General features: G+C 37.5%; 4 protein-coding genes across 8 annotated transcripts; 3 read left to right on the forward strand and 1 right to left on the reverse strand.

The window, feature by feature from the left end:
• The first annotated feature begins 874 nt into the window (after positions 1-874).
• LOC149390696 (alpha/beta-Hydrolases superfamily protein) lies at positions 875-7228 on the forward strand. 3 transcript variants are annotated; one of them, XM_089620003.1, is made up of 10 exons: positions 875-1714; positions 2494-3642; positions 3874-5034; positions 5164-5205; positions 5598-5674; positions 5764-5848; positions 5930-6013; positions 6278-6379; positions 6470-6568; positions 6682-7228. In XM_089620003.1, the coding sequence occupies exons 1-10, from the start codon at positions 989-991 to the stop codon at positions 6814-6816; spliced, it is 3660 nt and encodes a 1219-aa protein (XP_089476129.1). In that variant the 5' UTR covers positions 875-988; the 3' UTR covers positions 6817-7228. The 3 variants fall into 3 exon arrangements, with proteins under 3 accessions (XP_089476129.1, XP_089476130.1, XP_089476131.1); XM_089620005.1 differs by having other exon boundaries at positions 1542-1714; positions 2541-3642; XM_089620004.1 differs by lacking the exons at positions 6278-6379; positions 6470-6568; positions 6682-7228 and having other exon boundaries at positions 5764-5852.
• Positions 7229-10267: 3039 nt separating this feature from the next.
• On the forward strand, positions 10268-12121 carry HO2 (heme oxygenase 2). Its single transcript, XM_089618484.1, has 4 exons — positions 10268-10714; positions 11071-11294; positions 11363-11470; positions 11584-12121. Exons 1-4 carry the CDS (start codon positions 10315-10317, stop codon positions 11674-11676), a joined length of 825 nt encoding a protein of 274 aa, XP_089474610.1. The 5' UTR covers positions 10268-10314; the 3' UTR covers positions 11677-12121.
• A 2212-nt stretch (positions 12122-14333) lies between these two features.
• On the forward strand, positions 14334-17087 carry LOC149390698 (uncharacterized). Of its 2 annotated transcripts, none has more exons than XM_089619198.1 (6): positions 14334-14439; positions 14950-15251; positions 15493-15751; positions 16339-16518; positions 16640-16795; positions 16909-17087. In XM_089619198.1, exons 1-6 carry the CDS (start codon positions 14410-14412, stop codon positions 17071-17073), a joined length of 1092 nt encoding a protein of 363 aa, XP_089475324.1. In that variant the 5' UTR covers positions 14334-14409; the 3' UTR covers positions 17074-17087. The 2 variants fall into 2 exon arrangements, with proteins under 2 accessions (XP_089475324.1, XP_089475325.1); XM_089619199.1 differs by lacking the exon at positions 14334-14439 and adding an exon at positions 14788-14860.
• Positions 17088-17189: 102 nt separating this feature from the next.
• Positions 17190-23455, reverse strand: LOC149390699 (uncharacterized). 2 transcript variants are annotated; one of them, XM_089619197.1, is made up of 16 exons: positions 23381-23455; positions 22345-22662; positions 22029-22254; positions 21670-21915; positions 21460-21575; positions 21261-21359; positions 21052-21139; positions 20713-20942; positions 20316-20500; positions 20023-20222; positions 19608-19940; positions 19406-19507; positions 18919-19216; positions 18679-18827; positions 17869-18153; positions 17190-17664 (listed from the first exon to the last, which is right to left on the reverse strand). In XM_089619197.1, the coding sequence occupies exons 2-16, from the start codon at positions 22638-22640 to the stop codon at positions 17455-17457; spliced, it is 3063 nt and encodes a 1020-aa protein (XP_089475323.1). In that variant the 5' UTR covers positions 22641-22662; positions 23381-23455; the 3' UTR covers positions 17190-17454. The 2 variants fall into 2 exon arrangements, with proteins under 2 accessions (XP_089475323.1, XP_089475322.1); XM_089619196.1 differs by having other exon boundaries at positions 22345-22719.
• Between the last annotated feature and the right edge of the window lie 3055 nt (positions 23456-26510).

Raw genomic sequence — 26510 nt, forward strand, 5'->3', positions numbered from 1 at the left:
ACCACCCAATATATACTTTTGCCCCTATTTTATCTTGTCAAAAAAATAGTTAATAGCGACAAAAAATAACTAATATTTTTCCAAAATCATACTTATATACATAATCTTTTTTTCGGCGATAAAAATACTTAATGTTATATTTTAGTTGCATCGTAGGTTCTTAGGCCGTTAAGTTGGATGTAAAAACATGTGGCAGCCTCAGATTTAATGAAAATATATATTTTTTCTTCTTAAAACTAAGTAAATATTATTTATATAATTTTTATAATACAAAAAAATCAAAAGAAAAAAAAACTTTCTCCTCCTTAGGTATATAAAAATTATGACGATTAATGTTTAATTATTTTTAATATAAATTAGTAATAAATCTTTTTGTATAGTAAAATGATGTAATTACTGTTTAATTTTTTTAATTACTATTAATTTTTTGTGTTATAAAATGATATAGTTAATTTTTTATATTAATTTTAAGAAAAAAATACTAATTATTTTTACCATAAAAATGATATAATTAATTTTTACAAAAATTAATAACTTTGTAATTTTTCTTTTGAATTGGTTTATATTATATAATTAATATTTAATTAGTTTTGAGTACAAATATTTATTTTTTTATTAAATTTAAGGTTGCCACATATTTTTCCATTCACCTAAATGATTTAAGTACTTACGGTGTAATTAAAATATAACATTAACTATTTTTGTAGCTTAAAAAAAAATTAAGTATATATAATAAGTATTATTTTTGAAAAATATTAATATTTTTACCGCTATTAACTCTTAAAAAAAACAAAGGACGATTATTGCCATTTTCCGGACCCCCAAAACGAGCTAAAAGGCCTTTAAAAAAAAAAATAAAAAAAAAAGGTAAGCGAATTAGCCGGGCCCTGGCCGAGACAACTTCTCCCTCGGACTCGCCTCTCTTTCTCGTCCAACCACGCCTTAAAAAATAAAAATAAATAAACCCGCGAAACTCCGCCATTGAAACATGCTTCGTCTCTGCCTACGAACTCGCCACAACGCCTTCCTCCGAATTCGCCATCGCCGCCGCTTCCTCTCCTCATCATCTTCTCCCGACGAAAACCCAGCGGATCCCCTAAACGACGTTGCGAGCCCCCAAAAACCCCTTCCTCCTCCCCCGCCGATCCTCCACCGCCGCTCCACCGACGCTGCCACTCTCCCTAGATTCTCTTCCTCCGCCGCCGTCGCCGCCGCGGCCGTATCCGCCTTATTAGCGGCCACCGCCGCGGCGATTCTCTTCTCCGATCGCCGCGATGAATCGTCGAAACCCGTCTACTCGGCGATCGAGGGGGCGGCTCGCCGGACGCAGGAGTCGGCGGAGAGGGTGTTCCGCCATTTCCGGCAGACCGGCGCCGCCGCGGCGGTACTTCTGCAGTCCCTCCGGTCGGTTCTGTCCTCCGCCAACCACGAGGTCCGATCTGGCTTCGGCCTCAGAGTGGCGGCTCTGCTGGCCGACATCGCGTCGGCGAACGAGAGCCGCCGGGCCGCCATCGTCGGCGCTGGCGGCGGCGCCGTCGTGGACTGGCTCCTGGATTCGGTGGCTGTGATGAGGGATGGGAACGGCACGCAGGCGGAGTCAGCTAGGGCTTTGGCTTACTTGATCGCTGATCCGAATGTGTCTGGACCGGTGCTCGGCCGGCCCGGTGCTGTCCCGAAGCTTCTGCGCTTCATCTTCTCTTGCCAGCCTCACAAGGTCCGTGCTTTCTCTCATGGAGTTCACCTTCTATGACTGCACTTTTATTTTGTTAGAAATACTGACCAGTGAGAATTAGCATTGCCCTTTCTTGTTTCTTGACTTAAATCCAGATTTAGGCCGTGGTTAGGCGAATCCGCTGATTTTATTTTCATGTTGCTGATAGAAACCTTTGAACAGTGATATTATGGCCAATTTTGTCTTTAGTCTCGGATTTCATATTCCCCCCTAAAATTGCATATAGTAAAAGATAATCGTTGATGTATAAAGATATCCACCTTGAGCTTCTGCAAGGCTGAAACATCTATGATCAAGGTTATAAAAAGCTTCGGGTTTTTTTTTTATTTGTATATATATATATATATATATATATATATATATATATATATATATATATATATATTCTTATCAGAAAATATTTGTTTTTTTTAAATGCTTCCTTGTTAGTTGTCTTAGACCAGCTTTAGGCCGTGATTTAGCAAATCGGGTGATTTTCTCTTCATCTAGTTAACGTTGCTGATAATGCCTTGAGAGACCTTTGAACAGTGAATTATGGCCAATTTTTGGATTTTGTCTGGCCTCAAATTCCCCTTAAATAGCATAGTAATAAAGATAATCGTCGGTGTATAAACATATCCACCTTGAGCTTCTATAACTCTGAAACATCCGCCATCGAAGTTTAAAAAAAAAAAAAAAAAAAAGCATCGTTTTTTTTTATCTTCTTAATGGAATATTTGATTTTTATATAACATTAATATAAAATATTTTGATGGGAGCAGAACTCAAGACGTAGTTCATTCGATGTTTCTGATTCTTTGAAAGGCAGGAGCATGCTTGTGGCTGCCATCATGGATATCGTCACATCCAACTGCGATAACATACAAAATCTCGATCTCAACCCGTCTCTCCCCGGAGACGCCACGACAAGAGATATCGCCGCTGCGATTCATGTTATCGAGCAAGGCGGCTTGCATTTCGACGAGTCCCTCGATGTCGAAGACGACGGAGACGGCGACGGCGGTATAAAAGGGATCGGCATTAAAGTTCTCGGTGGCACCGCGGTTCTAGGGCTCTCGAGAAACGCCGAGCTTATGGAGCTGAGGGGTTCTAATAATATCAGAGATTCGGAATCCGATGACCTCGTTTTGCATAATAGGCGTGGGAATGTCGTTGCACAGAGCGATTTGGCTTCCGCGGTTGTTCCGGGGCTGTGGGATGATTTACACAGCGAACACGTCGCGGTTCCTTTTGCTGCGTGGGCTCTGGCAAATTGGGCGACGGCATCGGAGGCCAACAGGTGTCTCATACAGGAGCTGGATCAAGATGGAAGAGCGGTGATGACTGCTTTGATGGCCCCGGAAAGGTCTGTGAAATGGCACGGAAGTTTGGTGGCTCGGTTGCTTTTAGAGGATGACAAAAATACCCTCCTCAACGATTATGTTTCTGATTGGAGTTCCAGCCTCCTTTCCACGGTTTCTCAGGCGAGTAAGAATGATGACATCCCTTTGGCCCAGGTGGCTTTGTCGGCTTTTTTGGTTACCGTTGAGGGAAGCCCTATGGCTCGGAAAAAAGTGATGGAGAAGGGTCTTCATTTGATGAGAGACTCTGCTAAGCGAACGACGACGCATAAAGATGTACAGGAAGCTTTAGCGAAAGCGTTGGAGCTGCTGTGCTCTGAGGACTTGAGGTTTTCTCTTCAAGAGAGCCAAAAGTGGTCCAACATCTTGCTTTCTTGGGTTTTCGGGAAACACTCATCAGACAGCTTACGCTCTTCGGCTATAACAGTTCTTTCATATATTCTTGAAGACCATGGGCCATTTTCAATACCCATATCCCAAGGCTGGTTGGCTATTATGCTGTCTGAAGTTCTGGCGTCGAACAAGGCATCAGTTAAAGGGAAAATGCAGCCTCAAGCTGACAAAGTGAAGGTCTGTATTCTTTTCTCGTTTGTATCCGCATTAACAATTTCTTATCTTCAGAACAGACATGATATAAAATTGGCAAGTGCAGACTGATATTTGTAGTTTTGGTGTACCAGATAAAGACGTTTTATCGTCTATAAACACGTTGTTAATACGAAAGTCAATCAAATTGTTCACCTAATCAGGAAAAACAAAGAACTTGCTAGTAATATGTTACTACATAATTGTTGCTTGCAGACTCAGATTGATCAGTCAAACATTGTTTCTGCCGGACAAGCTTTGAATCAATTAGCAGCTGCTGTTGTGAATCTAGCAGGAAATCAGCTTGGAACAGGCACGGACTGCACAGAAGGATTTCCACTCGAAGATCTTATGTCTATGGAACCATTTGTTGGGCCATCTAAAAATCGAAAGAACAACGGTGTTTCTAAATTAGATGTGGCAGATTGTGCAATGGCAACCTTGAAGGGATTTAAAGCACTGGCTGAACTCTGCGCCGACGATTCTTCATGCCAAGATATAATTACTGCTTATGGGGTCTTGTGCTTACTGAGGCGCCTTCTTTTGTGCGATGACTACGAGAAACTGGCTGCAATAAAAGCATATGATGCTTCAAAGATCCCCGAAGCACAAGAGCGCAATGTAAACGTCCCAAGCGACTCGTCTGAATTAGAAAGCAATGATCAATCTAGTGTTCGGGTTCCAGCTACGGCTCACATCCGAAGGCATGTAGCGAGGCTTTTGACTATCCTTTCAGTGCTTCCAAAGGTACAGAAAGTCGTCGCTGCAGACAAAACTTGGTGCTCATGGCTTGAAAGCTGTGCAACTGGAAAGATTCCTGGTTGCAATGACCTCAAAATGCAGAGTTATGCCCGGGCAACTCTGTTAAACATATTCTGTAGTCGTGATAGTGAAGAAGACTCTGCAAATAGTGATGCCACTGGTTCTAGGACCTCAAACGACAGGAAAAGATGCCCTCATTATAATGACATAATATTTTTAATCAACCCCGAATTGCCCCATTGGAAGTGTCCTGAAAAATGTGGCCAAGAAAAGTTTCAAATAGAGTCGTCATCTTTATCTGATACCAGCTCTGTTGGCCAAGAAGATAAATCAGTAAATAGATCTTCAAATGGTGATAATTTGACGGGTTCAGATGCAAACCAAAACATATCGGGAATGAGTGAGACTCCTCCTCCTCCTCTTGATATCGTCTTTATCCATGGTCTTCGTGGTGGTCCTTATAAAACTTGGCGTATATCTGAGGACAAGTCATCAACGAAGTCTGGGTTAGTTGAAAAGATTGACCAGGAAGCTGGAAAGATAGGAACATTCTGGCCCGGTGCATGGCTTTCAGCTGACTTTCCTCAGGCTCGCATGTTTTCACTTAAATACAAGGTTTGTTTGTTTCTTTCTTTCTTTTGGAAAATATGTTTGCATGATCAGCCGGTGCCATGTTGGTCAAGCATTCTTCGGCTTAATTTATGTGTGTAAGCCTCACTGAGGTCACTTGATTGTTACATGCAGACAAATCTCACACAGTGGTCTGGAGCTAGCCTTCCTCTTCAGGTTGGTATTATTTGGTTACTTAGCCTTTAAGTATCTATGGTCAAATTAATTTCTCATGTACCTCAATGATGCCTTGATATAATAGGCTGAATAGGTTAGAAAGAAATAGAATGTCAAAAATCAATGACACGACTATATAAATGCATGTTGTAAAATACAATCTGTTCATCATGTCTCTTGGGACTAGTTTCTGGTGATAGATGTATAGATGGGAAAACCAGATTGCAAGAAGTCTTGGATACTTGATAATGCAGCAAGTATCGTTGTTTATGCTTAGAACAAGTCAGAAATATACTTTTCTGCCACTGGAGTTGTTTAGTTCTTTGTTGCTTCTCGTCCAAAGCATTAGCTCTGTACCATTATTATATAAAAGGGATTTTGATACGATTCAGGAAGTCAGTTCGATGTTGCTCGACAAACTTGTTGCAGCTGGTATTGGTGATCGACCTGTCGTGTTTGTGACTCACAGGTTTGTTTGACGTTCACAAATATCTACACCCATATATCCACGCACACCTTATTTGTTTTAAAAGATGGCCTTTGCTATTTTGTTTGCAGCATGGGGGGCCTGGTAGTGAAGCAAATGCTGTATAAAGCAAAGGCAGAGAATGTCGATGAGCTTGTCAAGAACACCGTTGGAATAGTATGTATTTACCTCATTTCTCAAATTTTCTATGACTGAGATTTCTTATTCGAATATTATAGCTTCATACTATCATTTCAGGTCTTCTATAGCTGCCCACATTTCGGAAGCAAGCTTGCAGATATGCCCTGGAGAATGGGCCTGGTTTTGCGTCCTGCTCCCAGTGTGAGTATACAAATTTTGAATTAGCATTGTTTTCTCGGGCTCGGAACCAGAGACCCACACGATGTACTTAAGCTGATAGGATGTTTTTAGGACTTTGCAATGAAATGTTTAATAATTGGCTAGGGTAAGATGTGGTATTAATAGGAGTTTTTAGTCTATAGAAGAATCATTTTGGAAGGAATGCAACGCTTAAATTTTGAGAGACTTCCGGGTCTCCTGAACACTTTGTTATATTTATTAACGGAATTCAAACGTTCGTATCAGATAGGAGAGCTAAGAAGTGGATCTTCAAGATTGGTCGAGCTTAATGACTTTACCCGTCAACTTCACAAGAAAGGGTCACTAGAAGTTCTTAGTTTCTGTGAGGTAAGAACTAAATTACCATTTTTTTTTTTGGGTCTTTTGCTTAATTATCTGCTTGGTAGCCTGATAAATACAAATTTGATCGTCTCACAGACCAAAGTGACCCCAATTGTTGAAGGCTACGGAGGATGGGCCTTCAGGATGGAAATTGTTCCAATTGAATCGGCCTATCCTGGTTTTGGCGAACTTGTTGTGAGTACAGTCGAGAATTGTCATATATAGACATTAGATATCGTTATTCACTCGACTTAAGCTAAATCAAATTGAGCCCTTTTGACAATTTCAAGTGATGAAATTTGGAACAGGTATTGGAGTCGACAGATCACATCAATTCTTGCAAACCGCTCAGCCGCGCTGATCCTTCCTATACAGAGATATTGGACTTTCTGATAAAGCTGGAAGCTCGATATCAAAGTGCCAAGCCTTCGAGTGTCACTTAAAAGCGGTTAAAACCATAATAAGCAGAATATTTGCTTGATGATCACGACTTGTTCCAATGCTGCATGGGGAAATAAATTGTGTCGTTTTTAGTACACACCAGAGCAGATTCCATACAAATAACACAACCATCTTGTACCTGTAGTGGTTTAGTTCTTCTGTTGAGGGTCTCATTCTTTGGTAGGGATTGAACGTGTTTAAGTTTAGCCATGTTTGATTTCTCAATATTTTCCAATCCAAGATTTTTCTGCTTGGACAGTAGGTTCAAACAGGTGTATTTGCATCTTCCCCAGGAACTAGAAAGAATCTAGAGCATAATTTAGAAACCTTTTACTGCATTCATTTTTGTTCTTCTCAGTTCTCTTCCATTTATAATATATTTTTTTTTTGTATAACTACAAAAGAATACCCACACTTTTCATCGTTCTGTAAAATAACACACTACTTTTATCCTTTGAAAAACCAATACTTTTTACCCTTTGAAAATGCAAACCTCCTCGTAACATCATAGTGTGGCATAAACTGATACATAAATGTGGAGAGTCTCTTTGCTAAGTTTTCAGTATCTAAGTTTTGCTAAAATCATGAAATTCTCTATGAAAATCTAAGTTTGGGTGAAAATCTACGAAATAATATATCATTGGCTGAACATATATTTGTTTTACGGTGATGTTTGGGTGAAAAGGGGTTGACATATGACTAGTAAGTTTTATTATTCTTATTTGCAACATGTATATTCACCGGGATCCTGAATCAAGTGCGACCGAAGTGATAAATGAGATAAGTTGACATTATCACTAATCTCAACCATATTCATAAAACCTTAAATTTCTGCAGCAACTTGGTTGATATTTAACCGCCCATTTAGCAACTTAGCCAATTTCAAACATAGTTTTAAAGATCTAGCCAACGTTTGGTAAATTTTGAAATCTTGTCATTTACTGAAATATAACGGATATAAAATATCTTAAATACTCTTTATTAAATATTTAATAATTAAAAAAAAATGAGACATTAAATGAATTGACCATAAACACATTTAATGACCATTCTCTCTCTCTCTCTCTCTCTCTCTCTCTCTCTCTCTCTCCCTCTCTCTCTTAAGACCACATTGATGCAACCACGTGATAAAAAGCCCACACAGATCCTCGACGCGAAGAACACCATTGACGAGCGCGAATAAAAATTTGGTAGTACTGTTAATATCTGTAAATTTTTAGTAAATAATGGTTAATTTAAGTACATAACAAATATTATGTGTCAAAATTAACCAAAATAAACAATGAAGTAAATAAACATGCTATAAAAGAAATGTCCAGATTTGAAAAATCAATAAATTTGGCCATGGATCTTATTATTCAAATAAGATCAAATATACATAATTTTTTTTTAATGTGTAACACATTATTTGGATAGGAATCCAACGTACAATCCACAGCGAGCGAAGATGATCTCTGAAAATTCTACAAGCGTCTCGCCATGTTAAGGGACCCCGACAAGAACCCCACGGCTTGGCACCCTGAATCAGAGTCCAAGTTCAAGCGGATCTTTGAAGCCTACGATGTTCTCTCCGACCCCGCCAAGCGCCAGATCTACGACCTCCATGGCGAGAATGCTCTCAAGTCCGACCAATTCCCTCCACTGCCATCGCGACCGTGCCACCACCCCCACTAACCATCATCCTTGTCGGCGTCGGCCTCCTCTGTCTCTGCATTTCGCGACGCCGACCATATATTTGTTGAAATAATCGGATTGGAGAGCTCCGACGACGGTGGGAGGAGCGCGAGCCGAGGGAAGAACGGGATGGAAGGGTAGAGGAAGGCCGCGACAATGGAGAATTTTCTTTTGTGTAGTCTCCTGGAGAGAGAGAGAGAGAGAGAGAGAGAGATCTAAATCTAATGGGCTATTCACATTTAAAATTTTGATAAACAATCAATAATTGATTTTCATTAATTATTTCTTTTATTTAAAAAATATAAATAAAAGGGCAAAATCAGAAGCAAATTCTTGGTTTGATTGTCTTATCATCAAAATTGAATGTGTAAACAAAAATCTCAAAACGTTGGCTAATTTACAATTCTAACGTTTCAAGTGGCTTAAAACGTGTAATTTTTTATATTTAAATATAAGATATTAAATATCTAATCAGGATGGAACACTAAAATTGGTCAGTGATTAATCTATTATTGTGTCACTAGATGAGAAAATTCATATGCATAACACGACGTGTAGGTTCACTGAACGTGAGCATTATGTGTAGATATATAGTTTCAAGTTTCAACATGAGTGTACAGACTGTGATTAGATATGACGTTCGAGACTAAGCCAATAGCAATGGCATACAAAAAATCACACAAAATAGGGTCACTCGAGGGGCAGATAGAGGTCCCAATAAGCAACAATATTCTGCCTAGAAGAAAAATACGCAGGCTATTCCCCATCAGCATACGCCCAATTCTATGACAAAAACTTTTGAAACTTTAATTTTTTGCATGACGAGTCACATGAAAAATTGGAGGGTAATGTTATAAGGTGAAAATTCATCCCTCATAATTAAACACCGGCAGCGGTCAAACCGATATGAAAAAGAAACCAACCCGCCTGCCAAGGGAACACCGCCTTCGGGAAAGCCCCGCCAGCCAAAAACGGGCTGAACACGCCTAGGAAAACCAACGGTTGCTAAGCACACAATAGCCCTCCCAAAGACTCTCTGACCATGGGCGAGACCTCTTCCAGCCAAGCACACGCAAGCCCTCCCAAGGTCTTACTAGTCACCGGCGAGGACGTGAACCCTCTCAAGGTCTCGCCGTCTATGAGCGAGCCTTTGAAAGGGCGTGCCCTCGCCTCATGCCTTTTCACCTAACCACATTTATAGCATTCAACATCCATCTCATTCTCATTTTCTATAACTAAAAATCTCATCAGACACTCTGTAAACACATACAAGTCTAAACTTTCTTTCCCTATCTTTAAATACTACGTTTAGAGCGAGATGAGACTTTTCCACCTTGACATTACACCACTACTACCGTTGAGCGTCGGAGAGCGCGTCGAGGACAATCTCCGTGGGCCTTTTTGAGTTCATTATTTAACTCTTATGCAGGACATAAACCGACTTATTCTCGCTTCTAAAGTTGGTGATACAAGACGAGAACGACCCCTTAGCCTATGTGCGACCTACACAAGAGAGATACATAGAAAATAGAGCGAAAATTAGATAAATGAGAATGAGAAAAGAAAAAAAAACTCAAGAGTAACATGGACCTTTCACGCTGGGCCTACTATTAGTTTTATCCTTATTATGATTTTGGTATCCTAATTCTTTTTCATTTTGGTAAAATCGTCAACATTAATGTCCAATTCCCTACGTTGCCCTGTTTAAATTATTGGGCTAATGTAAAGCAAAATCCCAATAACAGGCCCAGGACTAGGTGATATCAGATTTCATTTCAACATTTTGACTCCTCTGTTTGCCTCAAGTCTCAACTCCGAATCCAGTGATGTCAGCTTTCGCTCACTCCTTGCTCCTCGCAAGACCCACGGCGGTTCCCCCATCGCCGCAACGACTGTTACTCCGTCGTCGACAATACGCATCTCCGGTTGCCACGGCCTCTCCGCCGCCGACTTTACGGAAGCGGACTCGGTACCGGAAACGGTACCCGGGAGAGAGCGAGGGCATCACCGAGGAGATGAGGTTCGTCGCCATGAGGCTCCGCAACTCCGACGGCAAGAAGATTCCCGATTCCGATGCCGACGCCGATGCGGTCGAGAAGGATCCGAGCGGCGACGGTGGCGACACGTGGAAGCCGAGCGTGGAGGGGTTCGTCAACTACTTGGTCGACAGCGAGACTGTCTTCAACGCTGTGGAGCGCATCGTTGACCACTCCAACGACGTCGCATGTGAGTCCTTTTCCACTTACTAAGAATCGTAACTTGTTCATTTACCTCTATTGTTTAATTGAGAAGCGGATTTCACGGTTTACACTCATTTTCAAGCTGTTGATCAATTCCAATGATAACTTAATACAATTATCCCCCATTCACTTCGAAAAAAAGTGCACATTCTACTTGGTTCAAACGAATATCATAAAAAAAAAGTTATTCACTTTTTAATATTTGGAAGAAACGTGCCAAAGTGATTGTGTCCAAACGAAACCACCGAGCATTACGATCATGAGCTTAAATGGTCCCTTTTGATTTGAATCACTTGGGTATTCCTAGTTTCTGACTATGGCTTCGGTGATTCACATGTGAAGATGCTTACTTTAGGAAAACCGGATTGGAACGGTCAGAGGGGCTCTCAAAGGATCTAGAGTATTTCAGGCAAAAGGGAATTGTGATACCTGAGCCCAGAAATCCGGGGCTCACGTATACAAAATATCTTGAAGAGCTGGCCGAGAAAAGTGCCCCGCTGTTCCTCTGCCATTTCTATAACATCTATTTCTCTCACATAGCCGGTGGTCAGGTCATTGGAAAACAGGTAACAAGAGTTCATTTTTCCACGAATCATTTTGATAATCACCCCATTGATAATTATCTGTTGTTAAGGTGTCTGCATCGCTGCTGGATGGAATGGAGCTGGAATTTTACAGATGGGACGGTCACGTTCCGGAACTCTTGAAAGACGTTCGCGAAAAGCTCAACATGCTCGGAGAGGTTAGTTTCCCGAGAATGGCTTTCTAAATTGTTTCTTTCACGGGATGTTTATTTATTTCACTTTTTTTTTTTTTTTTTTAAACTCTGTTTCTGTCGCAACTTGTTGAATACAGCACTGGTCTAGAGATGAGAAAAACAAGTGCTTGAAAGAAGCGGCAAAGTCATTCAAGTTTCTGGGTCAGATTGTTCGCCTAATCATTTTGTGAAACTGACAATCTGAAAGTTTCGACACACTTCCCCAAGACTTGAATGATCCGTATCACAGAAGTTTCTTCTCATCGAGTTAATAGAGTGAATCGTGTTTCCGTGAATATGAGTGAATTTAACAATGGAAAAGACCGTTTATACCTACATTTCCCAATAAACCTTCATTCAGGCTTATGTACTCTAAGCACGAGGGCAAGAAGGTCAATCACTCACTCACCAGAGGTGGAGGGAAGGGTAGTTTAGATATTAGATAAAGGCTGCGCTGTGGTTTTAGTGGAGATGCAAGAAAGAGATTTAGTTACAGTGTAACATAAGAACAGAACAGAAATAGTGAGTTAGGGACTAGACTCACAAAAGAAAGGAATTATTGAGTGTCCAATCAAGGATCATAGGTAAATCTTGTATCTCTCCTTCATTATTAATATAATATTGTATATTGTTCTATTCATTTGCCTTTTTTTTTCCATGTTGGGTTGAGTGACATTTTTTTTTTTTTTTTTTTTTTTTTTCGGATGATATAGTTTATCCTCGTTTGTCCTCTATTAAATTCTGGAAGGGCTTCATTTTGACGTGGGCCGAGTAATTTTACATTAAAACAGCATTGGAGGTATCGACCACTTAATCTTTACCACCGCCACGATCTAGATATATAATTTATTGTTGACTTTTCCATAGGGATTGACCATTTCTGCAGTGTCAAAGTATCTTATGAGATTGTATTTAATGTGCGCGGTACTTACAGATTCTTTATTAATTATCTCTTAGGTGGTTCAGAAAGGGAAACCAAAAATATAGACGACCAACCAAGTATCATATCCTATCAGCAAATGAATTGGTTACACTTTAGATTACTCCTGAAATTTTCTCTTTTTTCAGTTCTCTGTTCTGGTAAATCAGGTTGCGATGTTGCATTGCCCGTTGAATTTTTGGCCTTGGAGATATTCTTTGACCAATCATTCAAGACTAGTACAAGTTTGAGGGAGAACAAGGAATATAGTCATCTCTGTTCTTTGACAAACCAATTAAAAAACACAAAAACAATTTCCGATAAAAATAAAAAATAAAAAAAATTTCTTCACCAACTCTACTTGTAAAGTATCGATATAATTGACACATTATTTGGGTAAGATGTTTGTTTTTGATTGATTGTTTTGTAGATAACGCAACAGTTGTTTTTATGGATGGTTTGGTGACAAATTGTGTGGACTATTTGTTGCTTCTCAAGGCAAATAAAAAAAATATAGTTTAAAACTGCGGGAACACGAGCATTGGTTTGGGTGCAAATAGGAAATGAGATGAGTTATTAACTTGTTATTTAATTTATCAAATTCATCTGATCTGTGGATGTTAATGGTTTCAATCGTATATGGTTGGAGTTCACTATTTTTTGTGTTTCTTTAATCAATGTGCCTTCTCAGTTTCTCATGTGAGAGGGAGTTATTGTTCATCTTGTTTATAACTTTATATCAGTATATAAAACTGAAGGCAATTAATTAACATGTACAGTTCTCACTTTTTTTCTTTTTTTTTTTTTTGAGAACGTTTTTTTTTTTAGAACGTGTACAGTTCTCACTTTGTACATGGCATATGTTAAAAAAATTAACAAAAGAAGAAGAAAAAAAAAATACTAATAATCGTACTTGTTAAAAAAAAAGGAAAAAATTGTGGTTAGAGACAGAAAACAGTGGATTCCACGGTGACAAAGTAGAATTCTTCGAAATATATTTCCAACCATTTATATTCCTGCTTTTCTTTATTTGCCCATGCCCTTTCATTTCAGCTTTATCATATTATTGGTACGGAAACTAAATTGAACAGATTTATGATTTGTGATTCTTTCGCTGTGACCCTTTTTCAAAAGGAAAAAAAAGATATATAATTCGAGGCCTTGAACTATATGAAGTGGAGCTTGAAAATAACACTACAAACAGAGATTACGTCAATTAAATGGTATAAATTGTTTATAAACTTTATACATCTAAGGTTAGTTTATACGCCAATAGAGCTGAATCACATCTCGAGGAAAATTTCTTAAAAGACCATATCAAAATTAAAAGCAAACAACCTGAAACTCATATCGATCATCCAAAAATACAAAGTGAAACAGAAAATGTGGATACGGGGCTTAAAGTTCAAGTTATCACCAAGGCGAGATAATCTAAATTATTTATCAACTATAAGCGTTGAAATCTGTGTTCAAACTTCATAGATGTCTCTAATTACCACTGCACCACAGCAGCGATAAATGCGACACTAGTTTTTGTTTAATTGCATTTACGTACATCAAGTTCCTTCTCTATTTATGTTTAGATTCTCTAACATGTTTTGAGATCACGATGGATAATGAACTCTTTGAGAATCGCACTGTGTGAAAATATTGAAAACAGAGCTGGAGATTTAATGCTTATAGTTTTATAATATTGATGCAACAAGTTTTTTTTTTTTTTTCTTCAGAAATGCAACAAGTTAGTTATAATATTACAAAAAATAAGGAGATTTTTCAAGAATTGGAGACAGAGAGCATGGTGGTATAAATGCCCTCGACCTTCACGAGGAAAAGCTCAATACCAAGAACATACACAACATTATAATATTTGTATATCGTATTCACAAAACAAATAATTATATATCATTTATTTTCTTCATTGTCTCTATTAGAGTAGTAGAGAGAGAAAGAATAGTCGCTGATCAATTGTCACGTTCAATCACTGTCTTCCTCTGTATCAAAGGAAATGACTGAAAATATATGTTTCATGAAGAAGGTAATATTTCCCATCTTAAAGAAGTTCTCATTCCTTTTCAAAACGTTCTTCATTTTTCTATTTGCCTTTATTAAGGTCTTTTTCCGACGTACCGATTAAAATGAATACTAAATTTTCTGATTTCAATACGACTTTTGGACGCATATCGAATATATATATCTAACAACCACCACTCAACAACCATGTTTATATATATGTAATAACTCCATCATATGATTTTTTCAATAAACGAAAACACTTGTCTGACCACTTCTTTAGCCTTGGATTTCTCTCTCATTGCACTGACTATGAGTATGACACACCAACGTGACATCCACTTATATATATCTATATATATATATATATATATATATATATATATATATATATATATAATATCCCTGTTTCTTTAGATGGGGGTTATCCGATGGAACAATACACTGTAATTACGTTCTTAGATATCTAATAGCAGTATTTTTATTATGAAACTCTTTTATATGACAATCAATTTTATTTTATTATTCGTTGTAGGATACACTGGTGATCAAGGCTCCGAAGAAACCAGCAATGACGTCGAGGATGGTGGTTTTGTTGTTCGCGATGGTTTGTGGTGTTTACATTTGCTCAATGTGTATGAAGCAAGTGGGTCGCAACGACAACAAAAACGAAAACGACAACGCAATAATGGGCAAGTTTGTTGATAATAACATCATCAACAAGGTCGATCACCAACACTCTTGTCCTCCTCATTCTTCACCCAATCATTATGATGATCATCTCCAACAATCCGAACTCGAATACATTCACTATCCAAAACCTCAAACTTTCACCAGGTACGTAACACTATTTATTCGTTTACTATTATTAAAAGCATGGGTTCACCTCCGAGGAATTTTTTTTTTTTTTTCCAATTAGAGATTTTATATAATCATTAACATTTTCAAACGAGATATTGATAATTTTGTATGCTTTTGTTTTACAGTATCAATTACTAGTTCATTAAATGATTGATAAAAAATATGGGATTAATTTTTTTAGTTGGATATATGTACATTTATGGTTTTTTTTTTCCAGGGGAGAATGTGCATGCAATGGTGTGAGATATTTTGCGATATTGTCGATGCAAAGATCAGGGAGTGGGTGGTTTGAGACATTGTTGAATAGCCACACGAACGTAAGTTCGAACGGTGAGATATTTTCTGTGAGGGAAAGGAGAGTCAACGTTTCTGCTATTCTTAGCACCATGGACAAACTCTACAATCTTGACTGGCTCTCTAGTGCTTCCAAGAATCACTGCTCTTCTGCTGTTGGATTCAAATGGATGCTAAATCAGGTAATTGATTAACTTCATATAAAGTGTTGGCTTCCAATTCCAAGTTATAGAATCTAGACTAAAATGGATTACACTTTCAGCCATTTAAAATTGAGTACATATCCAAAAGAAATTCCAGCCATGTAAATTGAATGTTACCACATTTAGAGAATTTATACTAAACTATATTCCAAGACACAGAAAAAAAAAAAAAAAAACAAAAAAAAAAAAAATGTGGGGTACTTTAACAGGTTGTATCAAAGAAAGGGTCTTTTTTTCCTTTGAAATTAATTGCCTCATTCTAATCAATAATCTTTATTGTAAAGTTTAATCCAATTTTCCTCTTCTAACATGCATAAGGTCCACATTAGTTATTGCTGTCTTAGGGAATATGATGCGTTGTATTGCACGTATGAAATTTGATATATGAACACCTTTATTAATATCTCAAATCACCAGTATTTTCCCCTATGATTATTCAATAAGCCACACATTATTCAACTAACGAGATTGTTCACATAAGCTGATTCTATTCTAGAGTTTCCCTTGTCTAGTATTATTTCCTTTAGGATATATTCGCATGGATCTTTATGTTTGGTGGTATACAGGGTTTATTGGCAAATCGCAGAGAGATTGTGGAGTATTTCAAGAGAAGAGGAGTGTCAGTGATATTCCTTTTCAGACGAAATTTACTGCGAAGAATGATTTCTGTACTCGCCAACTCCTTTGACAAAGATGCCAAACTACTCAATGGAACGCACAAGTCTCATGTACATTCACATTTTGAGGTCTCTCCTTGTCTTGTCTTGTGCCTATTTATTTACTCCAATATTAGTACATGCATTGCATGCAAGTACGTAACATGTCATAACTTGTTTTCTTCTTTTTTGGAACTTCTCTCACTCTCAGGCTCAAGTGCTTGCAAAATACAAGCCGAGGATAAACACCACTCTCATGATTAACGAACTAAGGGAATCAAACGAGACAAGCAATAGAGTAATAGAATACTTCAACACCACTCGCCACATTGTTCTTTACTATGAAGATGTTATTAACAACAGAACGGTAAATATTCGTTCACAAACTTGCTATTATGAATCTCTCTCTCTCTCTCTCTCTCTCTCTCCCCTGTTTTTTTGCCACAGTTACTGGCTTGAGATTTTTATGATGTTATGCAGAAACTCGACGAGGTTCAAGAATTCCTAAGGTTACCACACAAAGAACTGAATAGTAGACAAGTGAGGATACACACAGCCCCTTTATCCCAACAAGTGGAGAACTGGGACGACGTAAGAGATGCACTGATTGGAACATCATTTGAGACTTATATTATCCAAAATTAATTCCTAATTTCAAAATAATGTATATAACAAGTTTCATTAGTTTTGCCTCCTTCCCCTCTTAAGATCTCGGGAATAGGTTTAATATCACCAATGAGAAAGAAACGAAAAAAAAAAGAGAAGAAATAGCACCAAGTTTCATTCCAAACGTATGATATCAGCATTTAAAAAATCGCAATGATATCATTGTAAATGCACAAAATGTAACTTTGTTAATATTCATGTCGATTTCCAGGTTTCTAACCATGCTTAGATTGATTTTCATTAAAGTCTAAATTTATAAAATCATATGGTTCCCTTTTTTTTTTTATATATACCACCCATTTGGTGAGCTAACTAAACTGGACTGCACTACACTAAGTTGCGAATTTGATTGGCGAGGGGTCAGTGAGAAACTGGCCCGTCACTAGCAGCGGCGACTGGATCCTCGGTTTGCTTTATAACAAAATGGTCAACAATCTTAACAGTTTGTATCGGATCCTGCTGAGAAGAATCCGCGCTCCATTTGCTCGGAAATTCTCTTCGGTGGCTCATTTGCTGAGCCTGCTTCGGCTCCGCGTCCCAAGATGGATCCAGCTTCCATTCCTTCGGAACCTACACCATTCTCACCAGGTTCACTTCATTTAAAACCCCATTTTACCAAGGAAAATAATTAATGTAAAAAAACAATATTGAGTAAATGGTGATGAGAAGTTGCGTCAAAATAAGTATATATTTATCCTCGAACATAAACATTGATTCCCCGAAAATTAAAAGATGAAAAAAGAAAACGATGGCAATTTGTTGGCACTTGCTTACCTTGTCGACAGCAAGAGTAAAGACCTCGAGATCGCCGTCTTTGGTGAGGTGGAAGCGAGTGAACGACTTGTAATTTGCGATTCGGAGCGACGAAAAGGCTTCGTCAAAGTGGATGTGAAGCCAGTTGATGCAAATGTACAAGTAGCTTCCGAATACCAAGGAGACCACCGGCGTCGAGAAGACCCAGAAATAGAGGAACACTGAGGCATAGTATATTGCAGCCCCGCCTCTTGACATCGATTCCATCCCGTTTTTGCATATCGTGCTTCTTGTCACCGCCATTACCTAATTATCATAATGTTTTTTTTTTTTGTTTTTATGTGATCTAAGAAAAATAAAAATTTGGGTTTTTTGCGTAAATAATTTCTGAGCTATTACGCGATTCGTATTTTGGTCTCTTATGAAATTATGTGACAAAATGATCCTCACTATTGATACTTGTAGCATTTTAGTCCATTCCTAAAGAACATTAATTTTTTTTAATAATATCTATAACCTAAGAAACTTAAAAGATATTGCCAACTTATTTAACTTGACAGTTTTACAAACAAACAAAATCTTACCCTAAAAACACTAAATAAATTTTTTTTTAACGTTTTTGGATTGTTGGGAGTAAGATTGTGTTTTAATGTTTCTTTATAAAATAATATTAAGAATTTTCAATGAAATCCGAAAACTAAATACTTATTTACGAATTTAAATAGCATCGAGACCAAAATGTCACCTGCAAACTAGTTAAGGGACTATTTACGCTAAAAACTGTAAAATTAAATTAAAAGTAAGAAAGGATTCCAACAGATTTTTTTGTACCTCTGGAACATCGAATGCAGACATAAGATACTTGATACAGGCTGGGTATAGACCAAAAGTCCATTGTTGTATACGAGCTCGAAGTCCAGTTGGGTCCGGAAAGTGTTCGTTCTCTACGGTTTGGTACCACTGATACAGAGTGTGATAGCCTGGAAATCAGACAGGATACACCAAGATTCAGTTACCGATGATTCAACTATATCAAACATTTGAACCGGTCCTCGATTATTTAAAGCTGACCTGATGTTGCTAGTAGGTTGTGCCTGATACACATCTCGAGCCCCAGCTCCAAAAGCAACATGAGAAACAGAGCCGAGGCTAGATGTGCCAAGACATGAACGATGCCGATCATTGCTCTTTTCTTCCGTGAAACTTTGGACGGAACAAACACGATGGCTGCGATTAGCAGCGCCAGAGAACCCACTAGTGATACATAAGAGCGCTCCAGCATGTATATAAATGCATTCCACACCGTCACAAAGAAACTCCCGAGTTGACCAGAAAATGAGTTGCCTCGCAAGATATGATCAAGCTTACACTATGAAATGAGAAAAAGACAATGTTATACACTCGATGACCATGAAACAACGAAGAGTTATATGTAACATAATTTAAAAAGAGGGAAATTCAGAGAAATGGGCTTAGAAGTAAAAGCAAGATAGAAAATGCATGAGCTCACATATAAAAAAAAAAAAAAAAAAAAAAAAAAAAATCATACTGCACTAACCTGTGGAAACATGGAAAAAACCAGCACAAAGTATATGATGCCACCAATAAAATCGAACTGCCAGTTCTTCTTTCGGAACTTCAATATATTACCAAGTGCAATCTGCGTGAGGGCAAGACACAAAATATTATTCCATTTTTTAAACAAATAAAATAATCTACGATGCAGGTAAAAAAAAAAAATAAGAATATCCAAACATTACCCTGCTCGAATCTTCAAATGAAGGGTAAGCGGCCTTGCAATCATACGAAGCTCCGTATAAATTCTTGAAATTAGCGAAGACGTGAGTGGGATGTAAAAATGCCCCACCGCAGCCATTCACGAGCAAATGATGTACATGAACTGGGCCGTCCGATTTCACGACCGAATGTCGCATATAATGATGCAAATCCCCGGCTATCCGAAGCTTACACCTTCCTTTCAAATAATCGCGGGTCAGATGAGAGACGTTCTTTCCAGAAACGTCACTCCAATACCAATCAAGAATCCAATTTGGTTCATGTGTCATAATGATCACAGAGTCATCTTCTCCGACCTTGACCATACATGACAATATGAGCTTAAAAGAAATTACTAAAAAAACATGTTTGGGAAACAGAGAAAAGAAGAGGAAGTACCTTTTCTTTTATTAGCTCAGAAAAAAATTTGAATTGGTACACATCAATATCTCCATGAAGTGCCAAATCAAGACCAAATACCCACCATCCTTTTGGGAGCTGCAAGGCAAAATAACTTTTCTTTTGAGGCATAAACCATCCACCCAACCAGCTTTTGTGGCAAATATACCTCATAAAGGTATGAAGCCCGTCAAACCAATCTGTCACATGCATTAAACACGTTAGACTCAAAGCGATTTGTCTCTAGTAACAAGGGAAAAAATAATTATTTATAAAAAAAAAAAAAGACCAACCATGGTTTCCAGGGATAACAAAACACTGAGGGCCGTCATAATTTTTCAAATCAGACACGCCCGGAGGTAACTCCGGCTTGTTTACAGCAATGTGCTCTTCTTTATACCACGGAGGAGGCTGGAGAGCGTACTCAAAAGGACAAAAGAAACGCTTTTCATATGTAAAGGACGACGGATTTGGGTACCTATTTGATATTTCGGAATAGATAATAAATTAAACATGACACAACTGAATACGCTTACAGGGCAAATAAATTGCTTATTCGATAACCAATATAATAGGCGACTCACACAACCTATATATATATATATATATATATATATAATTCCAGAAACGAATACATTCAAATATTGGAATCTTCACAAAATAATGTCAGAGTTACAGCTCTCAACTTACGCGAGATCTCCTCCGATAAGCAGCAAGTCTCCCCGAGGCAGATTAAGCTGTGCGTCGTCGTTGTTAACACTGATGGAAGGCTGAGCCAGTAGTCGAGCCACTGCATAGGATGAGTTCCCACCATCGCCTGTATCAGCCATGAAGTCAAACCAGAGGTCGTCTTTGTCATTGAATTGCTTGTATAAAAGGTCCCCTTGTGAAGCTCCATCGTGAGCCCTGCTCATCGCTGCCTGACAGCAGGAACAGAAAAAAAGGTAAGATATTCATTACTGGCATTACATAATCACGATTTAAGCACGTAAGTGAGAGATAAGTATACTTTAGAATAGAAGACTTTACCTGCATCATTCTCATGTCAAAACGGCCGACAAAGACGGTTACTGATACAAGGAGGTCAAACATAGTCTTGAATAAATCAGCTGACGTTCTGTTACATATCAATGTTGGCAAGGAAAAAAAAAATGGTTAAACTAAGCTATACTAGAGGTTGGTTTGGTTCCTCAGTAAGGAAAAGAAAGCAAGATGGCTAAAAGAATATATATACATACCCTGAATACCACGGGACCATGTCTAAAAAGGCAGGCTTCAATTGCTTCTTCTTCAACTTCTCATATTCTTCAACAGATAAAGGGTGCGTAAGAGCCCACCTATAGAGGATCATCACAGAGAAACACAAAGACTCGGTTCAAATGGAATCTTGACCAGTTTATGCGCGTGTGTCGGAAATAAATAGAAGATATTACTTACCCCGTTGACCTTTCCACAACATAATTAGCAATGTAAAGGCCGATAAATGTTGCCCATAACGAGTATATAGGAGAGATCTCATCTGAAGAACCATCACACGACCCATTACATGCTAGCTGAGACCATGAAAAATAAAACAAGTCACACAGTGTCGCATAAACAACATGAAAAGAAGATGATAATACCAGCTTATTATGAATATATACGTACCTCGCCGTAAATAACCCACTTGGACAGAAGCGGATAATCACTCGCAGAGCCAACTGGTGCAAACCAGGATGAGCAGACCTGGTCTTTCAATTCATTCACTTTGATGAATTTAGCGAGCCACGTGTTTCTCTCTTCTTTCTTCCAAAAAGAGAACCAATTAGAGTTTCTGCGCTCAAGCGGTCTCTGTCTCCAAATAGCCCGGTTGCCACAATGACTATAAAACACACAGCATGCTATACTAAGGACCTACACCGACAAAAAAGAACCATGTCAATAACCACACAATGAAATTCGACACGAATCTCCAAAGCCGCAGAAAAACAAACTTTGGAAACAGAAAAACAATAGGAAGTCCTTACAGCGCAGTTTTGAAAAATAGTCCATATCTCTGGCGTCTTTCCGGCAACGCGTGAAACAAGACCAAGGTACCAAAGGCCAAGAAATATGATGTGGAAGACAATGAGAAACAAAATGGAAGAGACATAAATGGTCAGGAAGAGAGAAAGGTTCATTCTCATATCCACTCCCATTGACTGAAAACTAGGCAGATGGTACAACGCTGCTATTAAAATCCAGCCAATGTACCTGCGTAATTTCTTGAAAGTCAATTAAACCCCAAGGTATTTAAAAATTAAAGAGTCCATGTACACAGAAAGAAAAAAAAAAATTCCCTACCATCTACTAAAATTTGAGTAACTCGGCTTGATAGTCTTTCCAATAAATGGGGACGAGAAAAAATAGAAGAACCCGAGAAGACAGCCATACATAGACCACCATTTGATATTGTTGTCCAATTTCTCTATGAGCGTGTGAATGTTGTCGGACGAAATGAAGAATAGGCAACCCACAACAACTGCTATAATGGCGTGCCGTGAATGCTCGTGTGGATAAGGATATGTGTTCGGTAAGATTGTCCTAAAATTCTCCATGTTAAGGGAATCCAGAAACCCAGAATGCCTATTAGTTCCCATCAGACTCTGATTTCAGGTTATCCTATACAAAACCAAACGATGCTACAAAGTCACCACTGCGAGCACAGTCAACTAAGCCCTGATAACAAACCCATACCGTAAATAAGCTGATATGCATTCGAAACATTTACTTTCAAACAGATATTACAACTTTTTTTATTTGTTAATAATTTCATCAACCAACCAACATGATATCTTAGCACAAGAACTGTTTATCGGACCCCACATTGCAAGCTTAATAATAATGATGATAAAACCTTATTTCTGTGATAAGTTGTTCGGCTAATCAAACTCGTTAGATTACCTAGCCAAAGTCATTTACAACCATCACAAAATCAGTTACATATAACATACCGACTGTATTGAAAATGACGATTTAGAGATCACTAGGATCCATGAGAAAATATATGTCCCTACTGTACAGAGGAAAAATATACAGACTAAAAACTCATGGTCGATTATTATATATTTATACTAACTCCCCCAAAAAAAAAAAACATGAAACCCATAAAAAACATAAAGCGTGAAAAACTAAACTCAACTTAAAAAAAACATAAAATACACTTCGAATAGTACTCAATTCAGCGAAAGAGCACCAAAGCATGCAAAGTACCAAACAAATTGAAATCTATGGGTTTCTTTCACAACAGGAAAACCAAAATTAAAAAACAAAAAACCAAGAAAAGCATTAGCAAACCGCCTACGAAAATGTTAGAGAGAGAGAGAGCAGAACCGACCACCTTTTGAAAAAGCCGAGCAATCAGTTCGAATTTCACCAACCCCAAAAATCGCAATTGCTTCGTAACCAAGAAGAAGACAATAATAAAAATTCCTGAAATCGGGAATTTAGAAAAGAAAACAAAAAGATGGATAAGGAAGTACCTGAAAACGAAATGGTTCTTGTTTTTGTGTAGAATGAGTTATCGAATTTAAGTTTTTGTATAATAAAGTTTTTACTATTTATTATTGATGTCCGCGATAGAGAAAGGGGGAAGAAAGAACATTGGAATTATGGTAACGGCATATTCTTTGTCTTATTATATTTTAGAAATTTAATTTTATATTCGTAACAAAAATAATACGTAGTGTTCGATTTTTATTTCGAAGTTGCATAAATGTTGAACAAGAAATGGTTGCATATTTTTAATTAAAATTTTAGCTTGATTATTTAAATATTAATAAAATAGTTCAAGTCTCTTTTTTTTTAGAAATAGAAATCTATTATTAAGCATAATGTTTTTTTTTTTAAAATTATAAACTCTATCGAAAGAGTGTTATCCTCCAATCAAATGAGTTTTATAATCTATGAAAAGAGCTTAAGTTGCAAATCATATTGACCTCTTAGTATGACAACTTTACTCTTAGAAATTAGATAATAAACTAGGTACATCCGATAAAATAGAACCATACTCATTTTGAACTACGGTGTTTATCGAGAGCTTGAACCCCGTCTTAACATTTAACTTCACAAAGTGGTTAGGCAAAAACACTTTAAAAGCTCATGATAAGTGTTGGACCGAAAATTCACCTCGAAACAGTCTCGACAATTCGTTATGAAAAATGGTCGATTTGAATTTATAAATGAGCCTCAAACTTATGTTACAAGATCGATTTTCTTTATTAATATTATTGAAATAAATAAAGGCTTATTATAAAAAGAATGGCTCGTGGCTTTTTCATTAAATATTAAATAAGGATTTTCAATAAAAAAAAAAAAATTATGAAGAACATAGGAAAAATGAATAGAGAGCTTAAGAAAATGGCAGGTGGAATTCTTTTATCTCCCTCCAGATCTTTAAATGGATGTCTCTATTTATATACCTCGTGAGAAGTTGGTGAGCTCCGCTGATTTTGGGGGCACGTTATTGTTGAATAGGTCTTCTCCTCTCAGCTCGTGACACGTATGTGGCACGATTCAAAATTGACGAAGCGATTGAGAGTAGTGCTTGACTGGTCCTCGATCTTTGAGATTCTATGAGCTCTTTGAAACAGTTCGATGACGAGCTGAGACTGAGAGCTAAGCTAATGAGCTGAGCCGGAGAGCTAAGCTGAGCCGAAGAGTAAGCTGACGAGTTGAGCCAGAGAGCTAAACTCACGAGCTAAGCCGGAGGACTAAGCTAATGAGCTGAGCCAAAGAACTAAGTTGAACCCACTATGTGTCGTAGGCTGGGACTCGAGATCAATCTATGGGCCTGGATCAAACTGATCAGTTTGGGCCCAAACAAATTTGCATTAATGGAGTACGAAGTCCAACATCATCAATAAGCCGAGGCAGAGAGCGAGATCGAGAGCTTCAGCTTCTTTGATCGTGAATTAGCCCGGAAGACTTTAGGCCAAGGCAACCATTACCAAACCAGAAGAGTTGCGAAACAAGGCCCTGACACCAATGCAATTTGAAGATTTTGGAATTATTGATGCATCGACATTGAGCTTGTAGGCGTCGCAACTTGGTGGCATCTATCTAGTTTAGGAGCGATCCTGTTTTCGGGTTTAGGATCACTCGCCAAAATATGAGTAGATAATCTTGATTGGACAGACTGGAATTTTCGAAGAAAAAATTGACGTCTACGAGGTAATCTAGTATGGATTCTTAATAATTTTTCAAAAAAGTCTCTTCTTCGCATTTCAAACGAGCAATAAAATACAAATAAATAAAGAAAAGTCATTTTTTAGGCAAAAATGATACTACACATGTATAATCATAGAGAAATTTCATTAATTGGGCTTAATAAGTCATTAAATATCAAGATTAGACCCTAATGTTTAAAAATATCTGAATATGGACTTTTGACCCAAAATCGGACAAAAATACCCTTGATTCAAAAAATCCATATTTTTCTCTCATTTTCAAATGATTTTCATCACAATTCTTTTTCATGTTCGAATTGGTTGCGCTAGGATTAGGAATTTGGGTATGTGTTCAGTTTCGATTTTGGTTGCCCTAAACTTTTTTTTTTTTAGGAATTTGGGTATGTGTTCAGTTTCGATTTTGAGGATTTCACGTTGAATTTCATCGTACAACATTGTACGACATCGTACGATATTGTATGTGTTCAGTTTCGATTTTGTCCGATTTTGGGTCAAAAGTCCATATTCAGATATTTTTAAACATTAGGGTCTAATCTTGATATTTAATGACTTATTAAGCCCAATTAATGAAATTTCTCTAATCATACGTATACATATATAACAGTGGCTATAAGAAATCGATTAGTATCGTCAAAATTGGGGGACAAATTATTATCACTACAAAAGGGGACAAAAATATGACCACATCACAATGGGGGACGTAAAAACGGTTACATGTACAAATATATATATAATTGATTTGAGCAGTATCAAAAAATTAAGAATTTCATCATTACATAGTGGCGTAGAAATAGAAGATAAGATAAATTCAATAAATCACATAAAAAGATACATAATATGCGTTAATTCATAAACAATCGAACTTTTATATATACATAATGAAAAATGCAGGATTTCATAAAATGAGTGAGATTTTGAAAAATTATGTATAAACTTTTATGCATAATGAAAATTTAAATTTTGAAAATTGATATTTTTGGCAATGGTGTGGGTGTGAGTTTTGAAAAAAAATAATTTAAAAAAACATTTAAAAGATTTGACAATAAAAACTTCAATAGATGTTTTTTTTAGAGCGAAGCAAGTGAAAAAAAAAAAGTAATATACATAGTTAAAAAATGAGAAATTGAAGGCAAAAATACTCAAATTTTTCGTTCTGTTACAATTTAATACTGAATGTTAAAAGTTATGGGTAAAATCATTGATGTTGATTAAGTGTGTCACCGTAACTACTTTGATTGTTGTTACTGGATGGGAAAACACGTGTAAAATCGAGATTGTTTC

The sequence above is a fragment of the Urtica dioica genome, chromosome 7, assembly GCF_054948205.1.
Source record: "Urtica dioica subsp. dioica isolate 48M chromosome 7, U.dioica_male_clone48M_v1_H2, whole genome shotgun sequence".
Classification (NCBI taxonomy): domain Eukaryota; kingdom Viridiplantae; phylum Streptophyta; class Magnoliopsida; order Rosales; family Urticaceae; genus Urtica; species Urtica dioica.

What these genes read in the sequence shown, in the direction of transcription:
- LOC149390698 (XM_089619198.1), top strand. Translation starts at nt 14,410, where the DNA reads ATGACTGAAAATATATGTTTCATGAAGAAG. An exon ending in ATATATGTTTCATGAAGAAG is followed by an intron (nt 14,440 to 14,949) that starts GTAATATTTCCC and finishes TATTCGTTGTAG; the next exon opens with GATACACTGGTGATCAAGGC. An exon ending in ATGTACATTCACATTTTGAG is followed by an intron (nt 16,519 to 16,639) that starts GTCTCTCCTTGT and finishes TCTCACTCTCAG; the next exon opens with GCTCAAGTGCTTGCAAAATA.
- LOC149390696 (XM_089620003.1), top strand. Translation starts at nt 989, where the DNA reads ATGCTTCGTCTCTGCCTACGAACTCGCCACAACGCCTTCCTCCGAATT. An exon ending in TCTCTTGCCAGCCTCACAAG is followed by an intron (nt 1,715 to 2,493) that starts GTCCGTGCTTTC and finishes TGATGGGAGCAG; the next exon opens with AACTCAAGACGTAGTTCATT. An exon ending in TTTTGCGTCCTGCTCCCAGT is followed by an intron (nt 6,014 to 6,277) that starts GTGAGTATACAA and finishes CGTTCGTATCAG; the next exon opens with ATAGGAGAGCTAAGAAGTGG.
- LOC149390699 (XM_089619197.1), bottom strand. Translation starts at nt 22,640, where the DNA reads ATGGGAACTAATAGGCATTCTGGGTTTCTGGATTCCCTTAACATGGAG. An exon ending in TACTCAAATTTTAGTAGATG is followed by an intron (nt 22,255 to 22,344) that starts GTAGGGAATTTT and finishes GAAATTACGCAG; the next exon opens with GTACATTGGCTGGATTTTAA. An exon ending in ATGGTCCCGTGGTATTCAGG is followed by an intron (nt 21,140 to 21,260) that starts GTATGTATATAT and finishes GATATGTAACAG; the next exon opens with AACGTCAGCTGATTTATTCA.
- HO2 (XM_089618484.1), top strand. Translation starts at nt 10,315, where the DNA reads ATGTCAGCTTTCGCTCACTCCTTGCTCCTCGCAAGACCCACGGCGGTT. An exon ending in GTCAGGTCATTGGAAAACAG is followed by an intron (nt 11,295 to 11,362) that starts GTAACAAGAGTT and finishes TCTGTTGTTAAG; the next exon opens with GTGTCTGCATCGCTGCTGGA. An exon ending in AGCTCAACATGCTCGGAGAG is followed by an intron (nt 11,471 to 11,583) that starts GTTAGTTTCCCG and finishes TGTTGAATACAG; the next exon opens with CACTGGTCTAGAGATGAGAA.